Consider the following 23,048-nt stretch of genomic DNA (forward strand, 5'->3'; position numbering starts at 1 on the left):
GGGGTCTGCTTTACCGTCTCCTTGCTTCTTGCAAATATTTGAAATCTAAATGAGGCAATCCTTGATGTGAGGGAAAGACAGCGCTGGGGACCGGACCCCCAGCTAGAGCTGCCTGGGTCTAGGGATGACCTGTCAGGCCACCCAGGGACCCTCTGTCTCCCTCAGGGCAGGATCTGTGCACAGACTCCAGGGTCCCTGAGCCCCTGAAACCTTTTTTTTTTTTTTTTGAGGAAGATTAGCCCTGAGCTAACATCTGCCGCCAATCCTCTTTTTGCTGAGGAAGACTGGCCCTGAGCTCACATCTGTGCCCATCTTCCTCTACTCTATATGTGGGACGCCTGCCACAGCATGGCTTGCCAAGCGGTGTGTAGGTCCATGCCTGGGATCCAAACTGGCAAAACCCCGGGCTGCCGAAGCAGAGCTAGTGAACTTAACCGCTCCGCCACCGGGCCGGCCCCTTTTTATTTCTAAATGGAGCCACAATCCACATGCATCAGATTTCACCCTTTGAAAGTACACAGTTCAGTGGTTTTTAGCAAATTCGAGAGTTGTGCCATCATCTCTCGCAATTTGAGAACATTATCATCAGCCAAAAAAGCCCTGTCCCCTTGAGCCCTCACCACCGCCCCCACGCCCCAGCCCCGCTGCTCCGCGCTCTGTCTGTGGAGTTGTCTGTCCCTGACGTTTCACGGAGACGGGACGGGACGCCGTGTGGCCGTCTCCATGGGCTTCTCCGGAGACACAGAACCAACAGGACATGTGGAGACACGGACGAGGGGAGACCTTATGGGCGTCGGCTCGTGTGGTTGTGGGGCCGGGAAGTCCCCCGATCTGCGCCCGCTGGAGGCCCAGGATGGCCCGCAGTGCGATCCAGTGCGAGTTCCGGGCCCGAGCTCCAAGAGCCCCGGGTCCGAGGGCAGGAGAGGCCGGACACCCCAGCTCTGGAGGAGAGACTGCCCGTCCTCACCGCCCCCCTTTGTTCCTCCCGGGCCCTGGTGGATTGGTGGTGGGTTGGGTGACGCCCGTGTCGGGGAGGACAGGTCTGGTTCCTCAGTGACCGGATCGAATGCCAATGTCGTCCAGAAACTCCTGCACAGACGCACCCGGGAATCACGTTCTGCTGGCTCTCCGGGCATCCCTCAGGCCAGTCAAGTTGACACATAAAATTAACATCACGGTGGCCTCCTGTGTCTGCTTCTCTCCGTGAGGGTGGTGTGTTCAGGTCCGTCCCCCGTGCGGCTGTGTCAGGGCCTCGCTCCTCTTCAGGGCTGCGTCGTGCTCCAGCGTGTGGGAGGATGCTTTTCTGTACTTTTCCGTCGTTGATGGACACTTAGGTTGTTTCCACTTTTTGAGCTGCTTGAGTGTTGAACAAGCCTTACCTGATTCCAGGGGGTGTCTGCCCCCGCCCCCCAGGACTGAGAATCCCTGTTCTAGAATGGTGCTGTCCAGCAGAGCTTTCCAGACGACGGACATTTCTCCATCTGCTCTGTCCAGCTCAGCAGCCACCAGCCCCGTGTGCCCGGGGCAACTGAGGGACGTGGCTGGTGGCCATCCTGCCGGACTGTTCTCGAAATTCAAGCCAGCCAGGCCCTCTGCCTCTTTTGACCCGTGGCTCCCAACCTGTCCGGTCAGGTGTCATGGCCTCGGGTGCCCCTGGCTCCCTCCCTCGTCACACCCGGCGGATTCTACCTTCAACCAGCTGCAGGGCTTCTGTAACGACTGCTCGCTCCCCTGGAGGGGACAGTGGGGACAAGGGCCAGGGAGCTGGAACGGGCTTGGAGGCGAGTGGCGGAGAGATGGTGGAGGCAGAGGCTGCAGGGCCGTGCGGGGCCACGGGCTGCCTTGTCAGACGGCGGCGAGGTGACCTCTGGGGTAACGTGGTTGGACGATTAATGTCTCCCAAAGATGTCCCCATCCTGGTCCCAGGCCCTGTGGCTATGTCACCTCACAGGGCAGAGGGGACTCTGCAGACGGGTTAAGTCGAGGCCCCTGGGATGGGGTTGACCCTGGATTCCCAGGGCCCAGGCTCATCCCAGGGTCCTGAGCAGAGGGAGGCGGGAGGGTCAGAGGCCGAGATGGGGACGCTGCACTGCTGGCCGTGCGGACGGAGGAAGGGGCCCCGAGCCCAGGACGCAGCGCCTCTGGAAGCTGGAGGAGGCGGGACACGCTCCTCCCCTGGGGCCTCCGGGGGGACCCGCCCTGGCCACCCCTGGGTTTAGCCCCGTGGGACCCTGTCAGACTCCTGACCCCAGGACTGTGAGGTGATAACATGCGTTGCTTTAAGCCGCCAAATTTATGGTGACTTTTTATAGCATCCGTGGGAGACTCGCACGAGAGAAGGTGTCCCAGGAGGGTCACGTGGCGGGAGGTGTGGAGGGGGCAGCTGGGGAGACACGGTGGTGGCTTGGGTCCGAGGTGCGGACGTCCTCGAGCTGTTGGCTCAGAAATCCCGCCGCGCGGCAGGTGTGACCAGGGCCCGGGCCTCCGCTTTAGTCCCTGCCACTGGGGCTCTTGCTGGGGCTCGGAAGGCATTCAGCAGGGACCCTCAGGCCTGGAAAGGTGGCACCGGCTCAGTGTTAGGATGGGCTTGGTGCGGAGGGCCCCGTGGCGGGGCTGGTGGCCTTTCAGCCTCACACCAAACACCCAGCGGGCCAGGCCCCAGCCCGTCCTCCCTTCCAAGGATTCAAGGTCAGCAGCCGCTCAGGGCTCCGGAGGCCAGAGGCAGGGCGTGGCCGGCTGCCCCCGGTCTCAGACAGGCCCGACCCCTTTCCAGCTGATGCTCCTGGGCAAGTCGCTCACCCGAGCCTCAGTTTCCCCTCTGGGAGCTGCGGCCAATTGTACGTGGCAGGGCTGACTGCAGAGTAAAGAGAATGCATGTGGAGGGGCCACTTGGTGGGGGCGCAGAGGACAGAGACCCCCACGTGGCCTCTGTGGGGCGAGGAATGGGGCCCAGGTCACCAAGGCCCTGATCAGCTGAGAGACTGGGACAGACCTGGGGGAGCCAGGCAGCTGGGGAGGGGTCCTGGGCACCGCCCTGCACCCTCACCCTGGGTGGACAGACTGTCACCTGTAGACGGGGGCAGGGGCTGGCCAGGCAAGTGGGGCCGGGGTTCTCCCACGCCCAGCCTTAGATCCGGGGAGCAGCTGGTGATGGCCACTGGACCAGGGGGCGGGACATGGGCACTGGAGGAGGGGCTGGTGTGGCCAATGTCAGTGCAGGCCTGGGGGCTGCAGGGTCTGAGGGCACAGGGCCAGCAAGTCCCCAAGGACGGCTCAGTGGCGTCCCCGTGTGCTGGGCCTGTGGGCCCCTAGACGCCCCTCCCGCAGCTCCTGATGCAGACCTGGGACCAGCCACCTCGTCTTACGGGTGAACATGGCAGGTCTGGCGTCAAGCCACCTGCCCCATTCTGGGCAGCGGGGGGCCTGGGGCTCAGAAGGGGCCTCAGGGACCCCACTCTAAAGGCGCCCACACGTGCTCCATCTTTGGAAGCTTCCACACCTGGCTCTTACACGAACACTGCTGGGACCTGAAGGTCAGGTGGCCAGGCGCTGCCCCTCTGCCCCGGGGCCTTCTTGGGGCCACAGGGGAACCTGCCACCCGCTCCCCACCCCCGGGAAAGGACGCCACAGGGGCCCGTCACTCAGGACACAGACATGGCGGCCCTCGACACTAACTGCGCGCACAGAGATGGCTTTATTCAGTTGCCCACAGGACACCTCGCAACCCCCGGCCAGGCCCCCACCTGGCATCCCCTCCCGCCCGGCCTCCAGGAGGGGTGGGACATCTGGCCCTCAGGGGAGGGGCCTTCCTGGGGGCCCGTGGTGCCTGGCCGGTGGCCCCCGGCTGCAGAGTCTACCATTTTTGAGGATTTGTGCTTCAACTTGACGCGGGGGGCTGCGGTCAGCCGGCATCCTGGGCCACCGACGGGCAGCAACCTCCCACGCTCAGGGGGGCTCCCACCACCCCCAGACCCCGGATCAGCCAGGGCGCCCGGCCAGGTGAGGCGGCCACCGGGGCCTTCCCGCTGGTCACGGGCTGCTGGCAGGGCAGGGCCGGTGCCTCCAACTGACCCAGGGACCCTCTGGGGGCTTAAGGCCGATGCGGGCAGGGCCGGCGGGGCCCCCGAGGGTGTTCCTGGGACCGAGGTGGGGATGGTGGGCGCCCCCCTCACCAAGGCACTCAGGCCGGATCCTGACACCCCTGCTCCCTGGGAAATGCTCGGCCAGAGACACGCCCGGGACAGGAAGGCAGAGCAGCCGTGGCCCCAGCCAGGTCCGGCCGGGCAGCATGAGAGCCTGCAGCCCCGAGAGCCAGGCGTCACTGTCCCTGGGAACAGGGGGAAACTGAGGCACGGAGGTTGGCCAATGCGGAGCTGTCTTGGAGCCCCGGCCTTGAAAGTCCGGCCACGCACACGCTGGCCACAAGTGTCCTCCGGTGCTGGCAGCTGAGCCCCAGGCCGGGCGGCCAACTGCGGGGAGCAAGGCTTCCAGAGGCGCGGCCTGTGCTCCCGTCTGCGCGGCCAGCGGAGGCCAGGCAGGGCCCACATCCACCGGTCTGCACCTCGGTCAGGGAAGGACACACCTGTGCCATCTGCCTTCGGCTGCGCTCCGAGCGCCCCGGCTTTGCCCAGCGGGGCAGGTGCCCAGGGAGCCATCCTGACCCCTGCCACGAGGCCTGGCCCCGCCACATCGTCCCACCTGGCGGCAGCTGTCCTGAATGAGGCGCTTGGGGTGGTGGCCACAGGGACAAGGCTGGCCGCAATGTCAGGGGCACGGCAGCCCGAGTCTGTGGAGGGGTGACCCCGAGGAGCCTCTGGCATGTCGGCTCCAGGCCCCTTAGAGAAGAGCAAACGTGGGGTGCACAGGGCGAGGGGCCGTCCTCCAGCTGTGCCCCCACTGCCCTGCAGCCCGGGGAAGGGACACGCCTGGGAAGGGCAAAGAGAGGCCACCGAGCCTGGTCCCAACAGGTGAGGGTGAGTCTGCGGGCGGGGCCTCCGGGCAAAGGGGACGGGCCTGTCAGTGCCCACGGGCGTCCTGCAGGGTTCATGGGGCTCTGGCCCGGCACCACCGCCACGCGCGGCAGGTCCCAGGACCCCAGACGTCCTCCAGCCCCACAGCCACTGCGCCAGCTGGTCTGGGACCGCCTGCCAGCGGCACCTGCTCTAGACATGCTCCATCTCCTGGTCCTGGTCGGGCTCCTCCTCCTCCTCGTCCTCCTCCTCGTCGTCCTCCTCGTCGGCGCCCCCCTTGTCCAGTGGCGCCTCCCCGTCCCGGGCCAGCTCCTCCACGTGGGCCAGCATGTCGGCCATCAGCGCCTCCTCCAGCCGCTTGCGGACCTGCTGCACCAGCTCCTCCTGCTTCCTGGGGACGCAGGTCACCGCTCAGGCCACAGCCTTGTCTCCAGGGAGACCGGGCCACGAGGCCAGAGGGAGGGACACAGATGCACGCAGCCGGTCACCTTGGGGCCACTCTCAGGAGCCCGAGTGAGTGGCCCTCTGCCGCGGCCTCCGGTCTGACGTCCCTGCCAGGCCAAGACCGGGGACTCCGCATCCTGGGACACCCCACGGATCCCCTGAGCCAGCCGGCTCACCTCTGCCGCTGCCCTCTCCTGGCCAGCACCCCTAATCCCGCCCCCTGGGGCCCTAGCATCCACGCTGGGATGTCTAGCTTCACCCCCCACGTCCTGTCCCTACCACGTGCCACCTCCCCGACTCTGGAGCCCCCCTAACAACGTGGGCCTCGCGCTGGCCACTGTGGCTTCACAGCCCAGGCAGCCACGCTGGCCCCCCCCCAGGGAGAGGGCGGAGGCAGCTACCTGATGTCCTCGTCGGTCACCATGAAGGCCTTGCAGAGCGGCTGGGCTGTGTTGAGCCACACGCCGGGGTTCTTCTCCACGGCGGCCGAGAGCTGCCCCGTGATGGGCATGGTGCTGGTGTGCAGTGCACTGGCGATGGCCGAGAGCAGGGTCTCATCTGTGCAGCCGGGCCCCACGCCTGCAGGCGCAGGGGGGGGCGGTCACCCCGGGCCCCGCATCCCTCCACTGGCCTTGGTTTTCCTCCCCACCCCCGGGTGGGCATGCGGTCCCTCGAGACAGAGCAGCACAGGCTCCGTCCTCAGGGAGGGCGTGGCGCTGTCTTCACAGTGCAAAGGTACGCGGCCCACGTCTTCCCGGGACCCCACGCCCCACCCCCCACAAAACTCGCCCTGCAGGTCCACACCCACGAGGTCGTGTGCAGGCCCAGGTGCCCGGGGCTGGCAGCTGATGCCAATGGTGAGTCAGGCGGCCACCCTGCTGGTCCACAGAGGGAGCGAGGGATGGGGGGGAGGGTGGCTCGCCCACACAGACACTGTGGCCGCCACTGGGCCGCGGTTCAGTCACTGTTGTCACTCATCCGGTGGCAGAGCCCAGCAGCCCGCACCCTCGGCCCATGGGCCCTGCTCCTGCCCCCAGGGCGCCGGTCACCTTGCAATCCCTTGGGGAGGTCCATGGTCTTCACGAGCTCCTCGGCGATGTCAAAGGCGTTGAGACCGCTCAGCTTCTTCTCCCAGAAGAGCTGCCGCCAGACACACACGTGAGGCCGACAGCCGGCCAGGCCCCCCACAACAGGCAACCTGGGCAGTCGGGCCGACGGTGGCCTCAGGGGAGCTGTGACCCCAGCCCGCCAGGCTGCTCACGAGCCCTCAGGAAACAAGGCTTTGTGGGACCAGGGCCCTCCCTCCAGGGTGGAGAAACGCCAACCCTGATTTTTGGCAGGACGAGGACCCAGGAGGCCGGCCTCATGGTCAGCACGATGGCGATGGTCCCCGAGCCCGACGCCCCTGCCACCTGTGCCCCCGGCCCCAAGGATGGACAGCCCCTCACCCTCAAGTCAGGGTGTAGGGGTGCAAGTTCCAGCCAGGGCCGAGCTTGAGGCCCACCAGGGGGCCTGGGGACACCGCCTGGGTCAAGCCCTGCCCGGGCCCGTCCAGAGGCACCGTCCTGCACCGACAGGGACCCGGGAGCGCTGGGAGGCGCAAAGAGCTCCCGCCTCGGATCCCCGGGACTCGGGGAAAGAACCCCACGAGGCTGACGGCAAACGCAGAGCCACTCGGACACGACCTTCCGAACTGCCACTTAGTGGCAACAACCCAAACGTCACCACGGGGCTGGTGAGGGAAGGGGGTCTTGCCCTGGGGCGCCCCGTGAGTGTGTCCCCCGCCGGCCACACAGCAGCTACCCAGTGGGCATTCACGACACACGTAAGCCTCGGTTTTTGAGAAGCAAGTCGTGAAGCCGCACACGTCCACTCTTATTTCAGACAAGCCGACAGACTGGATGACCCCTCGGGGACGTGGCGGCCAGAGGGAGCCCAGGGCGCGCGCGCCGCGTCCCACCTCACCTGCCGCGGCTGCTCCACGGCCTTCTGCGGGTCGCTCTTCACCTTGTTGCTGGGGTGGTTGGTGATCTTGGTCACCGGCTGCTTGAAGATGGACGCCGTCTGCCTGACGGGGAGCGCCGTGTTCAGGTCGGGCTTGCCCTGAGGGGAGACGCACGCTGGCACGGGCCGGGTCCTCGGCTGCTTCCCAGTCAGCGGGGGAGACTTGTCCCCTTGGGCTCCAGGGAACAGACCGCATGTCCCCAGATCACCAGCCCACCTCGTGGCACCCATCTGGAGGCGACACCAAGCCCGGGCCCGGCCTACGCATTGCCCACGGGAGCCGCAGTCAGGGCTCCGGACACGCCTGCCCCATCCTGGCCTCCTGCACCTTGGGCTCTGCAGAGCACGGGCCCAGGGACAGGGTCCCCTGAACACACGCCCACCAGAGGCGGCTGGTCACAGGGTCACTGGGCGCCGCGTGCAGACTGTCAGCTGTCAGAGCCACGCCCTTCCTGGTCCCCATGCAGGGCCCTCTGTCAGGGACAGAGCAGTGGCAGCCTCTCATCTGCCCTCCGCGTCCCCTCACCGAGCAGCCGCGACCTTCCCAGCAGGACGAGCACCCCCGTGGCTGCCCGGGGGCGGCGCCCACCTTGGCCTGGCTGGACGAGTCGTAGCGCACGCGCGGCCGGCTCTTGCTCAGCTTGCCCATCAGCATCTTGCCCGTGCGGAAGTCGAAGGTGCTTAGGTCCATGGAGCCGCCCAGGTAGCGCGCCAGCTGCGGCTTGCTCCGGAACTTCTTCCCGCTGGGGCTGCGGACAGAGCGGGGTCGGCGGCGGGCAGGCCGTGTGGGCCCACCCCACCCTCCGCCGAGGCGCCCTCCCGAGTGGGCCCACAGCAGACACCCATGCTGAGAGCAGGGATGAAGGCCCCAATCAGGAAGGAGGGTGGCTGACATTTCCAGAACATTCCAGAAACAGAAGGAAACCATGTTCTTGAGCAAACACCCAAGGAGACAGGTGTTTGAAGGATAACCCCTCTCGTGGTCACAGTGTCGGGGACCGGGGTGTCCTGGCAGGCTGGGCTGTGAAGCCTTGTTAAGACTTGGAGCCAAGACCCCAAACAGCTGCCCACGTGGGACCTGCCGGCAAAGTCGAAACCAGGTGTCGAAAGACATGGCTGTGGAGCTCCACGCTCCTGCTCGTCTCTAGGACATGACACCCACCCACAGGGCTGCTGTGCATCCAACGGGCTCACACGAGAGTGAGCAGCACGGGACCCAGGACACGACAGCAACAGTCAGAACGTAACCCGGGGCGGCCACTGTGCAAAGTCTGGCAGAGGTTCAAACAACGGAACAGCAGCTCCCCCCTTGGGCGTCTACCCGAGACACGGAAACACACGTCCACGCAAAAACCGACCCAAGTGTCTACAGCAACATGGCTCCTCACAGGCACACGGGGGAAACAGCCAACTGCCCATGACGGCTGGTGCAGCCACCTGTCCAGCCACACACTGGAGCACGACGCAGCCGTGAAGAGGAGCGAGGCCCTGACACGGCTGCACGTGGACGGACCTGCACACACGACGCTCAGGAAGAGACGCAGACACAGAAGGACACACGGTGTATGATCCCAGTGACGTGAAACGTCCAGAACAGGCAGATCCACACAGAGCGGGCTCGTGGGGGCCGGGGTTGGAGAGAGGACGCGGGGTGATGCTGATGGGCAGAGAGTCCTTCTAGGGTGGTGGAATGTTCTGGAGTTAGGGAGATGGGTACACAACCGTGAAGGTCCTGAGAAGTCGACCTGCACACTGTGGGGGCGGGACGGTGTGGTATGTGAATTACAGCTCCAGCCAGTTGTTAGAGAAAAGCCCTCGGGTGGCGCTCGATGGGCCTGGCGCCTTTCTCAGGACAACTGTGCTACAAACGCGACAGTCACCCTCAGTGACAGCACAGCCTGAGACTGGCAAGTAGCTGGATTTTGTTGCTCTCCCCTGAAAACCTCAAGGACAAGCCCCTAATCTGAGCAAGTGCACGCCTGCCTCCCCCAGCCCGGCTCCAGATGTCCCAGCACACAGCACGCGAGGGACAGGGGAGGGCAGCGTGGAACCAGAGGAAACGCACTCCTGCAATGACACATTGCCAGTGGCACTCAGCTCGAGGGTCCCCACTGGGACCTCTGACCCAGCAAGGTCATCGCAGGGACTTGCACTATCCCCCTGGGTCCAGCTGCATCCATTAGGACATGGCACCTGGCACGGAGAGCCCCTGACCAGCTTGGGTTGAGAGGCCACTGCAGACTCTTCCGAAAGATTCCTTCTCCTTTTTTTTTTTTTGGTGAGGAAGATTCACTCTGCGCTAACATCTATCACCAGCCGATCTTGCTCTTTTTTTGCTTGAAAAAGATTCGCCCTGAGCTACCATCTGTGCCAGCCCTCCTCCATCTGGTATGTGGGATGCTGCCACAGCGTGGCTGACAAGTGGTGTAGGTCTGAGCCTGGGATCTGAACTGTGAACCCCGGGCTGGCAAAGCGGAGCGTGTGGATTTAACCACTGGGCCGGCCCCCCTTTCCCCGTTACGCTGAGCCAGCTGCTGTCAACATCGGGCCACGTGCCCAGGGCAGTGCCCGACTCAGGCTTCAGATGTGACCACGAAGAGGGAAGAGGGGACCCCAGGGAAGCCTCGCCAACATTTCCGTGCCTCCAGACGCCCCCACCTGCTGCTCTTCTGCCTTTAAAAACTCGTGAAACAGGGAAGCAGACACAGACGCAGAGCAGTGCTTGCTTCAGGCTGGGGGACTGGGGACACGGGGTGGGGGGGCACTGATAGGTAAAGGGTCTGTTTCTTTGTGGGGGGATGCAAATGTTCTAGAGCTGACCGGTGACGGCTGCACGCATCTGTGAATGAGCTGAGGCTGTCCACGTGAGGTACGGGACACGAACCGTCTCCCAATCAAGCCGTTAGAAAGAGAGATGACATAACAGAGAAGGTAGATTAGTGGGTGTCAGGCTGGGGGAGGGGATGGGGTGACTGCTGATGGGCCTGGGGCTTCGATTTGGGGTGATGGAACGTTCTGGAATGAGTGGTAATGGTGACACGACATGGTGAATGGGCTAAAACTGCTGGATGGTACACTTTTAAAGGGTGAGTTGTACGGAACGTGAATTATATCTCAACTTTTACAGAAGGTTTGACAGATCTCTATTGACGCAGGAAGATGTCCTTGATACTTGACCGAATGAGAAAACACTTGGACTTAACAAACCTGCCCGTAGAGAACCCACGAGCACCGAGGGCCTTGGCCCGGCAGGGGGCCGATGGGCGGGGGGCAGGGGCCCGGGGCAGCCCCAGGCAGGATGGGCCTCGTCAGTGGCGCAGGAGCCGGCCGCCAGCCCGCCCTCCTTCTCGGCACCGGGGCTCCCTGCCTGAGGAAGGGGTGGCCGTGACCGTGGTCCCAGGTGAGGCCACACAGCAGCCACTGCCCAGGGAGGGGCCCCGCTTCTCCTAAGCACAGGTCTGCCTCTAACGAGGCCCACCCAAGTCCCCCCGCTCCCCAAAGACTCAGCCCTGGTGAGGGGTAACCTGCCATCAGCCCTGTTCCCGCCTGGAGCAGGGACTCTATTTTCACAAAGGAAACCACGGCTGCCGCCTCCTGTCTCACCCTCCTCCCGGCCACAGAGACCCTGTGGCCTGGGCGTGAAGCTGGGGGCCCAGGCACCAAGTTGCGGGGGTGCTCCCAGGGGATGGTTCGTGGGGTCACTCCACCTCTTCTGTCCGACAATTTTCACAGAACACATGCTCCCTGCCACTCTCTGGATGAGGCACCCGAGCTATGCGCGTCCATCCGGGCAAGCCCAGGACACAAGGCCAGCCCTGCCTGCCCTGGATGGAGAGAATCGGGAAACCTCCCATGCCTGCTCCTGCCAGCCGTCTGGGGCTCTGGCGGGTGGCGAGGGACCGACATTCCAGCAAACACCATGGGGTCCCCTATCACAGCTCCCCAGACCTCCCACCACTGGAAGGGAAGGTGGCACCCACCTCCCGGGGTCACTGGGACCAGAGACCTGGGAGTGCTGCTGGACCCCCTCCTTCTCCAGGCCAGCCCTGGCCCCCGTATCCCCTGCTCTCTCACCTCAGGCCCTCACCTCCCAGGGGAGCCGGAGGGAACCTGAAATCACATGCCCCCCAGCCCCAGCTTGGAGCTGTCCCCTGCTTTTCCCCTCCACCAGCCCCCTGCTTGGGGCAGGGAGGCAATGACCATCTTGGAGCACTCCAGCCTCCCAGGCCTCTGCACTGGCCTGGACCCACTTCCCACTGCCTGGCCTGCCCCTCCCTGTGCCACTCTCAGGGCTTGTCTGGTGTCAACTTTTCCCAGAGGCCCTCCCTGATAGCCCCAACGTCAACCAGGCACCCCATTGTCAGTCCCCACCCCTCTCAGTGTATGTAACCACTGGTAATGGGGTGACAGCTGCTGGTGTGACAGAGGACAGCCTAGGTCACACTCTTGGCTGAAGGTCCTGGACTGGGAAGTGCCGGACACCCAGCAGACGCTGCAGAGGCTGGACATGGGGACCTTCCGAAGCCCTTGGAGCCAAACAGAAAAAGCACACAAGCCTGCCTGGAGTTAACCCACGGGGCGGCTCCTGGCTGGAGCCTCCCCATCCACCCAGGAGGAGGAAACCCCAAGAATTTAGGCCTTCTAAAGCGCCAGTGAGGGAGTGACCTCAGAGAGAGGCAATGAAGGAGAATGGACACACGTGTCCCAAAGGGACACTGCTTGCAGTGTCACTTTCAATGCCAGAAGTGACAAGGTCCCAGCCAATTGCAGCACCCTCTTGGGGGCCCCCAGTCTCGCTCCCCACCGCCGCCCTGCACTTGTCGGAAAGCAGAAGCCGAGCCCGTCCTGTGGCCATGCCTTCCCTGCTTGCTTCTCCTCCCAACACAGGGCTAGCAAAGCCTCCGGGAGCCCCAGGGGCTGGCTAGGTGGGGTGGCGGGCCTGCCTCTCCTCCGCCTCACCCAGCCAGGTTCTGGGCCCACGACCGGCCGCTCAACCCCCAGCACCTGCGGGCATTCAGCACGTGGCAGATGCCCCACATGCTTCCTTTTCACTACGGACCAGAAGGCGCCCGAGGGTCCCGAAGCCAAGGGGAGGGAGCTATCAAAGCTGGCTCAGAAACAAACGAATCTTCCACCCGTCAGGAAAAAACAAAAAAAAAGGAAGGGAAAAGACAAACAGCAGGTGGCCGGCCGCCTAGAGCTGGGCCGCGGACCGCCCACGCGCTCTTTGTTCCACGGAGGGGATCCCGGGCCCAGGGCAGCCCCTCCCTCCGATTCGGGGGTGTGTGGGGGGTACTCTGAAAGCCTCAGACCCCCAGTCATGTCCACGCAGAGGCCAGTGTGTGCTGGGCTCGGTGTTTCGGTCCCCGATCTCTGCGACCGCAGGAGACACACGCCCACGGAGGGCGGAGGGGCCACCCGGGAAGCCGCATCCCGAGGCGCGCCCCTCCCCGAACCCCCAGCGCCAACCTTGCTCCCCGAAACCCCAGCTCGCCCGCCACCCGCCTCGGGCCGCGTGCGACCTCGGGAGCGCCCCACGCGGAGCCGAGGGACAGCCCAGCCCCCACCCCCGCCTCCCAGCGGCGTCTGGCCCGCGCCCGGCGCCCCTCGTCCCGCCCGCAGCCCGGCCGCGGCCGCTGAACAAAGGCCGCCGCCAGCCCGGGGGCCGGCCCGAGCGCCATGTGGCCTCACGGGGCGCGCACGCGCACTGGGCCAGGCCCCCGCCGGGCACGCACGCGCGCTGGGCCGGGGGCCCCCAGCCGCGCGGCAGCACGCACGCGCCCTGGGCCTCGCGCCGGCACGCAGGCACGCACGCACACACGCACGACGCACGCGCGGGGCCCAGGCCGCGGCCCGGGTCGGGGAGCCCAGGCCGCCGCAGAGGCCGCTGGGAGGCGCCCGTTGGGGCCCTGCCCGGCCGGCACGTTCATTCACCTATAGTAAAAGACATCCCTGTGGCCCGCCGACAGCCCCGACCTTCTGGGCACTTCTTCCCTCTCCCAGCCCTGCGGGAGCGCCGGGCACTCCCACCTCTTCCGCTCCATAGCGCCCGGCTCCTCGGCCCGCCGCCGCTGCCGCCGCCGCCGCCCGGACCCCCGCTCGCCGCCGCCGCCTCAGCTGCCGCCGCCGCCGCCGCCGCCGCCACTTGCCGCGGCTGTTCCGGCCCGCGGGCCCCCACCCTCCGCCCCCAGCCGGGCGCGCGCCGGCTTTGCCGCCCTCTCGGCCCCCTCCCCGCGCTCGCCAGCCCCCGCTCGGGGGGCCCGCTCCGCCCACCCGCCCGCGCGCGGGGCCCAGTGCTGCGCAGGCGCCGCGTAGGCCACGCCCCGCGGCCTCAGGCCACGCCCCGCGGAGGCGGCGCCAATCACCGCGCGGGCAGGGGGCGGGGCCTGCGGCGGCGCGAGGCTCGTCCGCCCCGCGCCTGCGCCCTGGGCCACGCGAGCGGTCCAAGCGGCGAGCACACTGCCTCCCTGGTCTTCGCCGCGCTGTACGACCCGGGGGGGCTCGCCCCCATCCCGTGCCCCCACTTCCTTGCCTGAATCCTGGGGTGCCCGTCAAGGCCAGTGCTCCATCCCGCCGCCCCCCTCGTCTCCCAGCGTCCAGGTTCTCCCCTGGGGTCCACTTCGGGGGGCGTTGTCGGTGACACCACCCACCCGACACCCCAAATCCCAACCAGCGTTTTCTTGACATCTCGGGGTCCAGGAGTCTGCCCCCTTCTCCCCGAGTAGCAAACGAACTTGGCGACCACGAAGGGGCCCGTGGGTGGTCCCCACTGACACATCCCTCGGCTCGATCGGACGCTCCCGGCTCGCTCTCCGCGCCTGCCCCCATCGGGGGAGTGGAGGGTTGGAGAAAAGCTCAGGGAGGCCAGATCGCCGAGGGCCGGTGCTTGGGCGGCTGGACTCCACCCCGGGTCGAGTCCACGTCTGCTCGCCTCGACTCCGCGGGGCGCCCGGGACGGTCGGAGAGAGCGCTCCAGCCGCTGCAGAAGCCAGCTTCGCTTCGGGGACCTTCTCTCCTGGTCCTTTCCATCGGCGGCCCTTAGGACCTCCGGCTACCAGGGAAACCACCCTGGGGGGGAAGGAAAGCAGCGGGAAGAGAAGTCGCGACGCCCAGGCCAGATTGGGTAGGTCCCCGTGGTGTGCACACCGAGGTCCCTTTGTCCTTGCTCATTTGAGAAGCTCCGCGGGGGCGGTTCTTCGTGTGTCGGGCGCCGCCGAGTGTAGGACGCGGACTCAGTGGGAGTGGAAGCGCGAGTTTTGGTTTTTGGTTTCGGTTTCTTTGTTCTAGCTCCCATTCGCTGGCCGAGGGTCTTTTTTTGGGAAAGCACGCTTGTTTGGTGTTTGGATGTTGGTTGTCTGTCTCTGTGTCAAAGGTGTTAATGTGGGAGGTGCAGCGTCTATTCCACCTAAGAGCCCCCCCGGGGAAGATTTTGGCTGATCCATCGACCTTTAGCTACAAGCCAATGACTAAGAAACAAGCGGTGTTTTATTGTAACACCGCCTGGACGATGGATGTCTTGAAAACCGAGGAAAGACGGTCGTTGAGTGGAACTCTGAGTTCCTATACTGTCTTGTGCAGTTGGAGTTGTTCTCTGAGAGGTCTGGGCGATCGGATGAGATTTCCGTGTGTGCAGGCTTTTATGCATTTGCACAAATCGGGATTGGAACCGGCCAGGAACCAAGCTGATGTTCCAAAGGAAAGTTAAGCCTCCGGTAGAAGATGCTCAGACACCAGAAGAGAAACTTGCTGAGGACTAGGCGGCCCTAAGTGTGCTGAATCCTTTTCAGGCTGATTTCAGTGTGGCACAAATGCCCCCGAAGACCCCACAGCAATCTCAAACAATGGCAAGTGGGAGGGAGCCCCTGCGGCAACCGCCCCCTTTGTATCTGCCCTTAGTGTATGAGGGGGCGGTAGGGGAAGCTGGACCCCCAGCGGATCCCCCTGGGTAGGAGTCAGGAGCAGGAATGGTCTCCCCATCGAGAACGGGCCGGGGTCCGCCTTTTGGCCAGGGGTCTTCTGGGCCGGAGGCAGGGCAGTTTCCTCTGCACCAGTTGCCTGGGGCAACCGGTTACTTATTATTGAATTTATACCCATTTTTCAACTTCTGATTTGCTAAATTGGAGAAGCCAAAAGCCGCCCTACCGGGAAGATCCACGAACGAGGACAGATTTGTTTGCAACTATTTTTTCTACCCACCGCCCTACTTGGGCGGACGTTCAGTCTTTGTTAAGGATAATGCTCGCGGGCGCAGAGTGGCTCCTCGTGTTAAAAATCAAGGAAGAGGCTGAGCGTTTACACGGTGAGGATCCCCATCAGCCTCCCGCTCCTTATGTGGCCGTGCCCCAGGTACAGCCCGCTGGGGACCCAAGCACAGATGACGGGGAATGCGTTATTGAGCCGTTACTGGAGGGGCATCTTGGCTGGATTTTCAGAGTCCCCAGACAAAGGAGCTTAAACAAAATTCAGGAGCTCCAGCAAGAACCGGGAGAAAATCCTGTGGCGTGTTTAGAACGCACGTATCAGGCATATAGAAAAGAATACTGACCCAGACCCGGGAGCCCCCCGGGCAGTCAACATGACCTTTATTGAACAGAGCCCCCCGGACAGTAGGAGGCAGCTCAGGCTGGTGGAAGTGGCCGTAGCTGGGAGTGCTGGTCAGTTGGTGGAAATCGCTTTCAAAGTCTCTAATGCTCGAGAGGAGCATAGAGCAAGGGTGGTCAAGGTGTTTGACACAGCCCGCCCCACCCCCCCCCCGAGATGGGAGGGACAGAAAAGGGGGCCCCAGGCCGAGGAAGAAGGGACGCCAAAAATTGGAGGAAAAGCAGGTGTGCCTGCTGCAAAGAAGAGGGGCGCTGGAGAAACCAGTGCCCTAAGTTAGAGAAAGGCACCAGGGGCGGGGGGGAAGGCGGAGCCCCCGGAGCAGCTCAGGACAAGTCTGAGACTCAGAGGACGAGGTCAATGGTTGACGGGGCCCTGGTTCCTTGCTGTGCTGGCAGCTCCCGTTTCAACAGTCCCCCGTGAGCCCCGGGTACGCGTGAGCCCCGGTACAAGCCAATCGGTTGGCTTTCTGGTGGACACTGGTGCCACTTTTCAGTGTTAAACTTGCAGTTGACGTCCTGGAGTGACATTGTTGGAATCCCGGGTGACTCTCCACTGAGGCCCGTGCTGCAGCCGCTGGGGTGCGTCTTGGGAGAACAAAAGCTGAAACGTGGCTTTTTATGTGTCCCAGATGGTCCCGTCCCCCTCGTTGGACGGGATTTGCTTTGTAAGCTGAATGCTCAGATAACTCTCATCCGGGAAGAAACAGGTCTGCCTGCAGGTGCCACCGGAAAATGTGCGCAGACCGTGGCGGCGCCCCCCCCCCCAGACACCCCCCCAGCCCCACCCAGGCCTGCGAGCGAGTGAGTACAGCCGGCTGGGCTGCTGGGGTGCCTGGACAGCCTCGGTCTGCCACCCCAGTAAGAACGGAACTTGAGGAAGGAGCCCCTTGTCCGAGAAAGCGACAGTGTCCCCTGAAGAAAGAGGCCTGGGGAGGCGTCCAACGGTTCAGCAGGTTCTTGCTGCCTCGGCTGATGAGGCCCCGCCGCCACCATGCAACACGACGGCCCTCTCACCAGGCGGAAGCCATGCTCAGATGAGGACCGGTTTGTGCAGGATTTGACAACGCCATTAAGGACTTGGTGCGGGACATATGGCCAACAGCGGCAAAGCCCGTACGCTGGTCACTGCGCTGCCGGAGGAGCGCGGCTGGTCCTCGGTGCTGGACCTGAAGGACGCTGGCCTTGGCATTCCGTTGGAAAGAAGGTCTCAACTGTTGTTTGCCTTCCAGGGGCAAGACCCGGATACATGGGTCACAGAACAACATCGTTGGACCGTGTTGCCTCGGGGTTAATAACGCCCCTTCCATGTTTAGCGATACCCTGTTTAGAAAGACTTGAGAGGACTCCAGCTCACTCAGGGGACGTTACTACAACATGCTGATGATTTCCTGATGGCAAGTCCTGGTTGCCGGCAGCGGCTGGATGACGCCATCGTAGCGCTAAGCCATATCTTGCTTGGCATGGCTGCAAGGTGTCCCCCAGGAAGGCCCAGATCTGTAAACCACAAAGGGTCTAGCTGGGTTTCCAGAAAAGCCAGGGCGCCTGCAACTTGACGTCTGACCCACGACAGGCAATTTCACGGGTGAGACGCCCTCGGAACCGAAGACAGTTATGAGGGTTTTTAGGCGAGACAGAGTTCTGTCAGATCTGGATTCCCGATTTCGGACTAATAGCCAAACCCTTGTGTGATGCCTTAAAGGGAAGGGAAACAGACCCCCTCGTGTGGTCGGGAGGATGCCAAAGGGCATTCGGGACGTTGAAGCAGGAGTTATTGGCTGCACCGGCCTTGGGCCTCCCAGGTTGATTGATTGATTGACTTTGTAAGATTGGCCCTGAGCTCACATCTGCTGCCAATCTTCTTCCTTTTTTTTTTCCTTCTTCTCCCCAAAGCCCCCCAGTATGTAGTTGTGTATTCTAGCTGAAGGTCTCTCTGGTTGTGGCATGTGAGACACTGCCTCAGCATGGCCTGATGAGAGGTGCCATGTTCGCACCCGGGATCCGAACCGGTGAAACCCTGGGCTGCCAAAGTGGAGCGCGTGAACCCAACCACTCGGCCCCGGGCCCCCCAGATTTAAAGAAAGAATTTAAACTATGTATGCGAGAGGCAGGGGACAGCTCTGGGAGTATTGGTGCAACTTCTGGGGGAGGTCCCCAGACCACTAGCCAACTTATCCAGACAATTGGGCCACACCGCCCAAGGATGGCCCCCGTGCCTGCGGGCTGTAGCGGCTGCCTGTGACCTGCCGCAGGAAGCAGAATGGTTTACCCTGGGACAGCCCACGGTGGTCTTTGTGCCCCGTCCAGTGCTTGTCCTCCTTGAACAAAAAGAGGGATATCGGCAAACCGCCGGGGGAATGGGCAGATACCAGGCTATTTGCCAGCCGACTCTAATGTCACCTGAAAGACCAAGACAGCCTTGACTTCTGACACGTCGCTTCCGACCTCAGAATGACGTCAGCCCTCACAGGTGCCCAGGAGTCCAAGAACCTGTGTGTTCGAGCTGCTTAGACTTGTCGGCTCAGCCCCCGACACGTCCCGATCGGGACCGGTTCATGGATGGCAGCGGCTCTGGGGGCGACGGGCAGAGACGAGCCAGCTGTTCTTTGGGGGCTGAGACAAGGGTCATCGAGGCACAGCCCTCTCCTCTGGGGACATCAGCCCCAAAAGCAGAATGGATTGCCCTCATGAGGGCCTGGCAACTGTCGAAAGGGAGAAAAGGGGGATGTGTACCCCATTTCGAAGTATGCGTTCGTGGTGGCCCATGCTCACGGGGCCATGCGGAAGGACGGGGGGGCTGCTGATGGCGGAAATAAAGGGAAGACATGCTCCAGAAATCTCAGCTCGGGTCCAAGTGGTGACGGACCCGATTATGCGCTGCTCAGGCCGTCCAAGGACTGGCTCGTGTGTGGCTCCTGGAAATTGGATGGCGGACAAGGCTGCTAAGGGACGTGAATTCTTCGGGGCCCTCATCCCACGATTAGATGTGAGTCCGTGTGACCCCTCTCTTACGGAGAGGACCTAAAAGGGCACAGGAATGGGGTTTCGATGACGGGGCCCTTCCCGTAAATGCAAGATAAACCCTCCTGGGCTCGTTCTCCTCCTTGAGGCCCTGGGGTGGCCCTTGATCGGGTCCCTGCACGAGTGCACCCATTGCGGGAGAGGTGCCTTCGTGACCTGTCACGGCCTCGCCTTACAGGGCCCACGCGGCGCCAGCTGGCTCGGAAGGCCCCCCCGCTCCTGCCCGATCTGGGCTGGGAACAACCCAAAGATGGAAGGACCGCCCCCACCGGAGGGGCTCAGTACCCCGGGAACGACCTTGTGAGGACGGGCAAGTGGACTTTACAGAAGTGCCTGAGAGAACGGGGAGCATGAACGCTCAGTGGCGTTTGTAGACACCTTTTCAGCGTGGATAGAGGCGTCGCCCACCCAAACTGAGAAAGCCGCCGAGGTGGCCAAGTGCTTGCCGAGAGAAATTGTCCTGGGTTCGGACTGCCACCTAGCGTCCAGAGCGATAATGGACCCACCTTTGTGGCTGAAGCTACACAACCGTAAGTAAGGTTCAAACGGAAGCCGAGTGCCTCTCGGAGACCCCAGTGCCCGGGAAAAACGGAAAAGATGAGTCACACCGAGAAGAGGACAGTGGCCAGACGTGGCCAAGAGACCCATGTGAACCGGGACAGACCACGCCCAGTTGCCCTCCTCTGTGGCAGGGTGACCCCTGGAAGTGGGCTTGCATTAAGCCCTTACGAAATGTATGGGAGACCCTTCCTAGCTCCACGGGGACGGGGGGGACCCCACGCAATCACGGAAATTAAATTGAAACCGAGCACAGCACCTAGGGCAGATATTAACTACTGTGCGTGAGTTTGTCTCCTCCAGGTCGCCACCCGGACGTGAGACTTCGCTGCATCCGTTCCAGCCGGAGGACAAGGTGCTTCTGACGGCGTGGCAGGAACCGGGGCCGGAACAGCAACTTGCAGGAAAGTGGAAGGGGCCCTGTGACGTGTTGTTCACCAGCCGTCCATCCCTTTAGTTGGCGGGTGTGAGACCGCGTGGGGAGACCAGCCGCCAGTGGGGAAAGCAGACCGCCGGAGGGAGGGTCTTAAGTTGCTCTTCCGAAAACAGTCATGAGGTTCGTCGCATTGCTGATTTCTTTCTGTTCCCTGTATTTCCCAGTTGCCGCCTGGCTGGACAACTCTCTGGTGCGCATCGCACAAACCATCGCCAACTCGACGCAGGCCGTGGACTGCTGGATTTGCCTTCCGCGAGCTCAGTCCACTGCGGATCACGGGGACCCCCTGGTGCATCCCGTCTCTGACTTCACCCAAGTCCCCGACGGAGACTGGGTCCCCACGAGAGACCTCCGGGCTCGCACCCTTATGTACCGGGTGCGCATCAGTCACTTCCCCCACGAGAACCCCGCCAACATCGCCTGTCTGACGCTTCCTCTCTCCTCCAGTCCCGCCTTGTACTGGACCCAGGGCCCCCAGCAGATCCCCGAGTACTTTGAGATGGCGCCGCCTCCGCCCTCGGGGCAGCTCCCCATGTGCGCCCAGCGGTCCGCCAGGTACCCAGCGGAGGACATCAAGTCGGTGGTCGACTATTCGTTTCTGGAGCGGCCGTGGATGGAACGAACCGGATTCAAAGTGGGTTACTATTTCTACACTAACAGCTCCGTGGGCTACTACACTCACATCGAAGGGGAAAGTAAGGTCTTCTGTGCCCCTCCCGGCCACGTTTTCGTTTGCAAGATTAATAATTACCCCTGGGCCACAGAATGCCTCCACAATTTCACTGTTTCCACTCAGTGTCTCCTCGGAAACCTGGTCACCCCTTTCTCGCTCCACAGTCTGAACGAATCGAAACACTGGGCAAGCTCCTTAAAATTATACACCCGGGTCGCCCGGGACTTGCCGGGCAATGTTCCTGCCGGGGACGAGTATTTCTTCGGGTCCACGCTGCTGCCCTGGCGGGGCGGCGCGGGCCACCCGCACGTCCTCCGCAGCCTGTCTCGCACGCTGACCGTCATCGCGAACGAAACAGCCAAGTCCCTCATTAACGCGCACGCCTCCCTCGACTCGCTGGCCAAGGTCGTCTTGGATAATCGGATGGCCTTGGACTACATGCTTGCCGAACGCGGTGGGGTTTGCGCTGTAGCCAACGCCTCCTGTTGCACGTATATCAACACCTCGTCACAAGTAGAAACCAGCGTCGAAAAGATCAGGCGCCAGGCTACCTGGCTGCAACAGCCCTTGGGTCCTGGCGCCTCCTCGGAGCTGGAGGGTGTGGACGCGGGCGTCGGCGGCTGGTTTTCGGGTTTATCCTCTCGGGTCCCGGCAGGGATCCGGTCCACGTTGTCCGGCGTTCTACCTCTCGGTTTCTCTCTGCTCCTCTTGGTGGCTGGCGTGTACCTTACGTTTAAACTCGTTCTCTGGTGCGTTCCTGGTATTTGCAGAATTTCGACTGAGACCCCAACCGTCCGCAAAGAAAACTGGCAGAAGCACCTTGGAGCTTTCCGCCTCGAAAACCCACCGGCGTCGCCCCGGTTCAGCAGGAAGCAGCCAGATGACCGCGACGCCCCTTTCCTGTAGAAACGAAAGCAAAGTCGACAGCGGGGCCTGCGTTACGGGCTGTTTCTGTCTCAAATTAGGAATTTACAGGTTCGATAACAGCCTGGCTGGCAGTGTCTTCCTCGTCTGAAGCGACACTTTCCCAGCCGCTGAGGTTGGCCGTTCCAAGTGTGTGTAGGTTTTCCTTTCTCTGGTTTCTCTGCCTTTGCTCCCTGTCCCCCCCTTCCTTAGGACTTAAGAATCACCCTGGTTCCGGGGAGTCCGGATGACATGGAGCAGTGAAGGGGCCTGGTTCTTGTGTCCTGCATCTCGCCGGCCAAAAAGAAGGAAAACATCAGGGTCAGCGGACAAGGTCTGGCGCCCGCCCGGCCATCTTGAGACCACCAGCAGGAAAGAGAAGTGCCTTCTGGCAGGTAGCCCCCAGCTGGACCCTGGGACCTCCCCTCTAACCCCCCGCCCACTTCTTGACGAGCAGCGAGCAGTTCCTAAGGTGCTGGCCGGCCGCTGTGCCCTTGGCCTTGCAGAGAGAATAAAGCTGTCTTTCCTTTTCACCCCAGACTCTGATCTCGTTACTTGGATTGGCGCCCAGGTCAGAGACCGAACTTCCCGTGACACCACCTTAGGCCGGTCCCCGTCTGTGGCCTGGGAGTCCAGGACCTTCCTATGGAGTCTCCCGCCCCCACGTTTGTCCCCCTCCCCCATGACTCCTTCCCCTGCCCAGCCAGAGGGTCCAGGTGGTCTCCCTGCTCAGTCCCTCCCCAGGGCAGAGCCCAGCCCGCCCAGGGCAGCTGTTTAAGAAAAGATCCTGGGGCCGGCCGGGTGGCGCAGCAGTTAAAGTGTGCACGTTCCACTTTGGTGGCCCTGGGTTCGCCGGTTCAGATCCTGGGTGTGGACATGGCACCGCTTGGCAAGCCATGCTGTGGTAGGCGTCCCACATAGAAAGTAGAGGAAGATGGGCACGGATGTTAGCTCAGGGCCAGTCTTCTTCAGCAAAAAGAGGAGGATTGGCAGCAGTTAGCTCAGGGCTAATCTTCCTCAAAAAAGAAAAAAAGAAAAGATCCTGAGTGAGTGGCCAGGGCTGTGGCCAGTGACAACAGGCGGCTGGCCCCCCACAACCGGCCTGTCCTAGCATCTGCTCCGGGGGTGGTCTGCACACCTGGCTCATCCCCGCAGGTGTCTTCCCGGCCCTGTGGCCCCGGGATCCATGCTCAGGTTGGAGGCACATCCTGGGCCAGAAACCGAAGTCCCGGGCAGGCAAGTGTCACTGGTTTATTTTAAAGCCTTCAGGTTAGTGACTTCTCAGTTCCTTGTGTCCCCCTCCCTCCTGGGTTCCCCAGGGGGCTGGCTGTGTAGACAGCAGCAGCCTCGGGTGACAAGGCTGCTCTGTCACGGTAAGCGGCCAGATGGGCACCCAGAACGGGCGTCCCTACATCACAAAGCTGGTCGTTCACGCCCGAACC

General features: G+C 63.1%; 2 protein-coding genes across 8 annotated transcripts; one reads left to right on the forward strand and one right to left on the reverse strand.

The window, feature by feature from the left end:
- Window positions 1-3,675: 3,675 nt before the first annotated feature.
- On the reverse strand, window positions 3,676-13,680 carry MBD3 (methyl-CpG binding domain protein 3). 3 transcript variants are annotated; one of them, XM_070622361.1, is made up of 6 exons: window positions 13,449-13,680; window positions 8,008-8,167; window positions 7,380-7,517; window positions 6,464-6,554; window positions 5,816-5,993; window positions 3,676-5,361 (listed from the first exon to the last, which is right to left on the reverse strand). In XM_070622361.1, the coding sequence occupies exons 1-6, from the start codon at window positions 13,460-13,462 to the stop codon at window positions 5,163-5,165; spliced, it is 780 nt and encodes a 259-aa protein (XP_070478462.1). In that variant the 5' UTR covers window positions 13,463-13,680; the 3' UTR covers window positions 3,676-5,162. The 3 variants fall into 3 exon arrangements, with proteins under 3 accessions (XP_070478462.1, XP_070478461.1, XP_070478463.1); XM_070622360.1 differs by having other exon boundaries at window positions 13,353-13,576; XM_070622362.1 differs by lacking the exon at window positions 13,449-13,680 and adding an exon at window positions 8,932-9,660.
- An 88-nt stretch (window positions 13,681-13,768) lies between these two features.
- LOC103544595 (uncharacterized) lies at window positions 13,769-22,139 on the forward strand. 5 transcript variants are annotated; one of them, XM_070622359.1, is made up of 3 exons: window positions 13,846-14,541; window positions 19,215-19,566; window positions 19,898-22,139. In XM_070622359.1, exon 3 carries the CDS (start codon window positions 20,146-20,148, stop codon window positions 21,607-21,609), a length of 1,464 nt encoding a protein of 487 aa, XP_070478460.1. In that variant the 5' UTR covers window positions 13,846-14,541; window positions 19,215-19,566; window positions 19,898-20,145; the 3' UTR covers window positions 21,610-22,139. The 5 variants fall into 5 exon arrangements, with proteins under 5 accessions (XP_070478458.1, XP_070478456.1, XP_070478460.1 ...); XM_070622358.1 differs by having other exon boundaries at window positions 14,254-19,001; XM_070622357.1 differs by lacking the exon at window positions 19,215-19,566 and having other exon boundaries at window positions 13,769-14,541.
- The last annotated feature ends 909 nt before the right edge of the window (window positions 22,140-23,048 follow it).

This window comes from Equus przewalskii, chromosome 6 (genome assembly GCF_037783145.1).
Source record: "Equus przewalskii isolate Varuska chromosome 6, EquPr2, whole genome shotgun sequence".
Taxonomy (NCBI): Eukaryota; Metazoa; Chordata; class Mammalia; order Perissodactyla; family Equidae; genus Equus; species Equus przewalskii.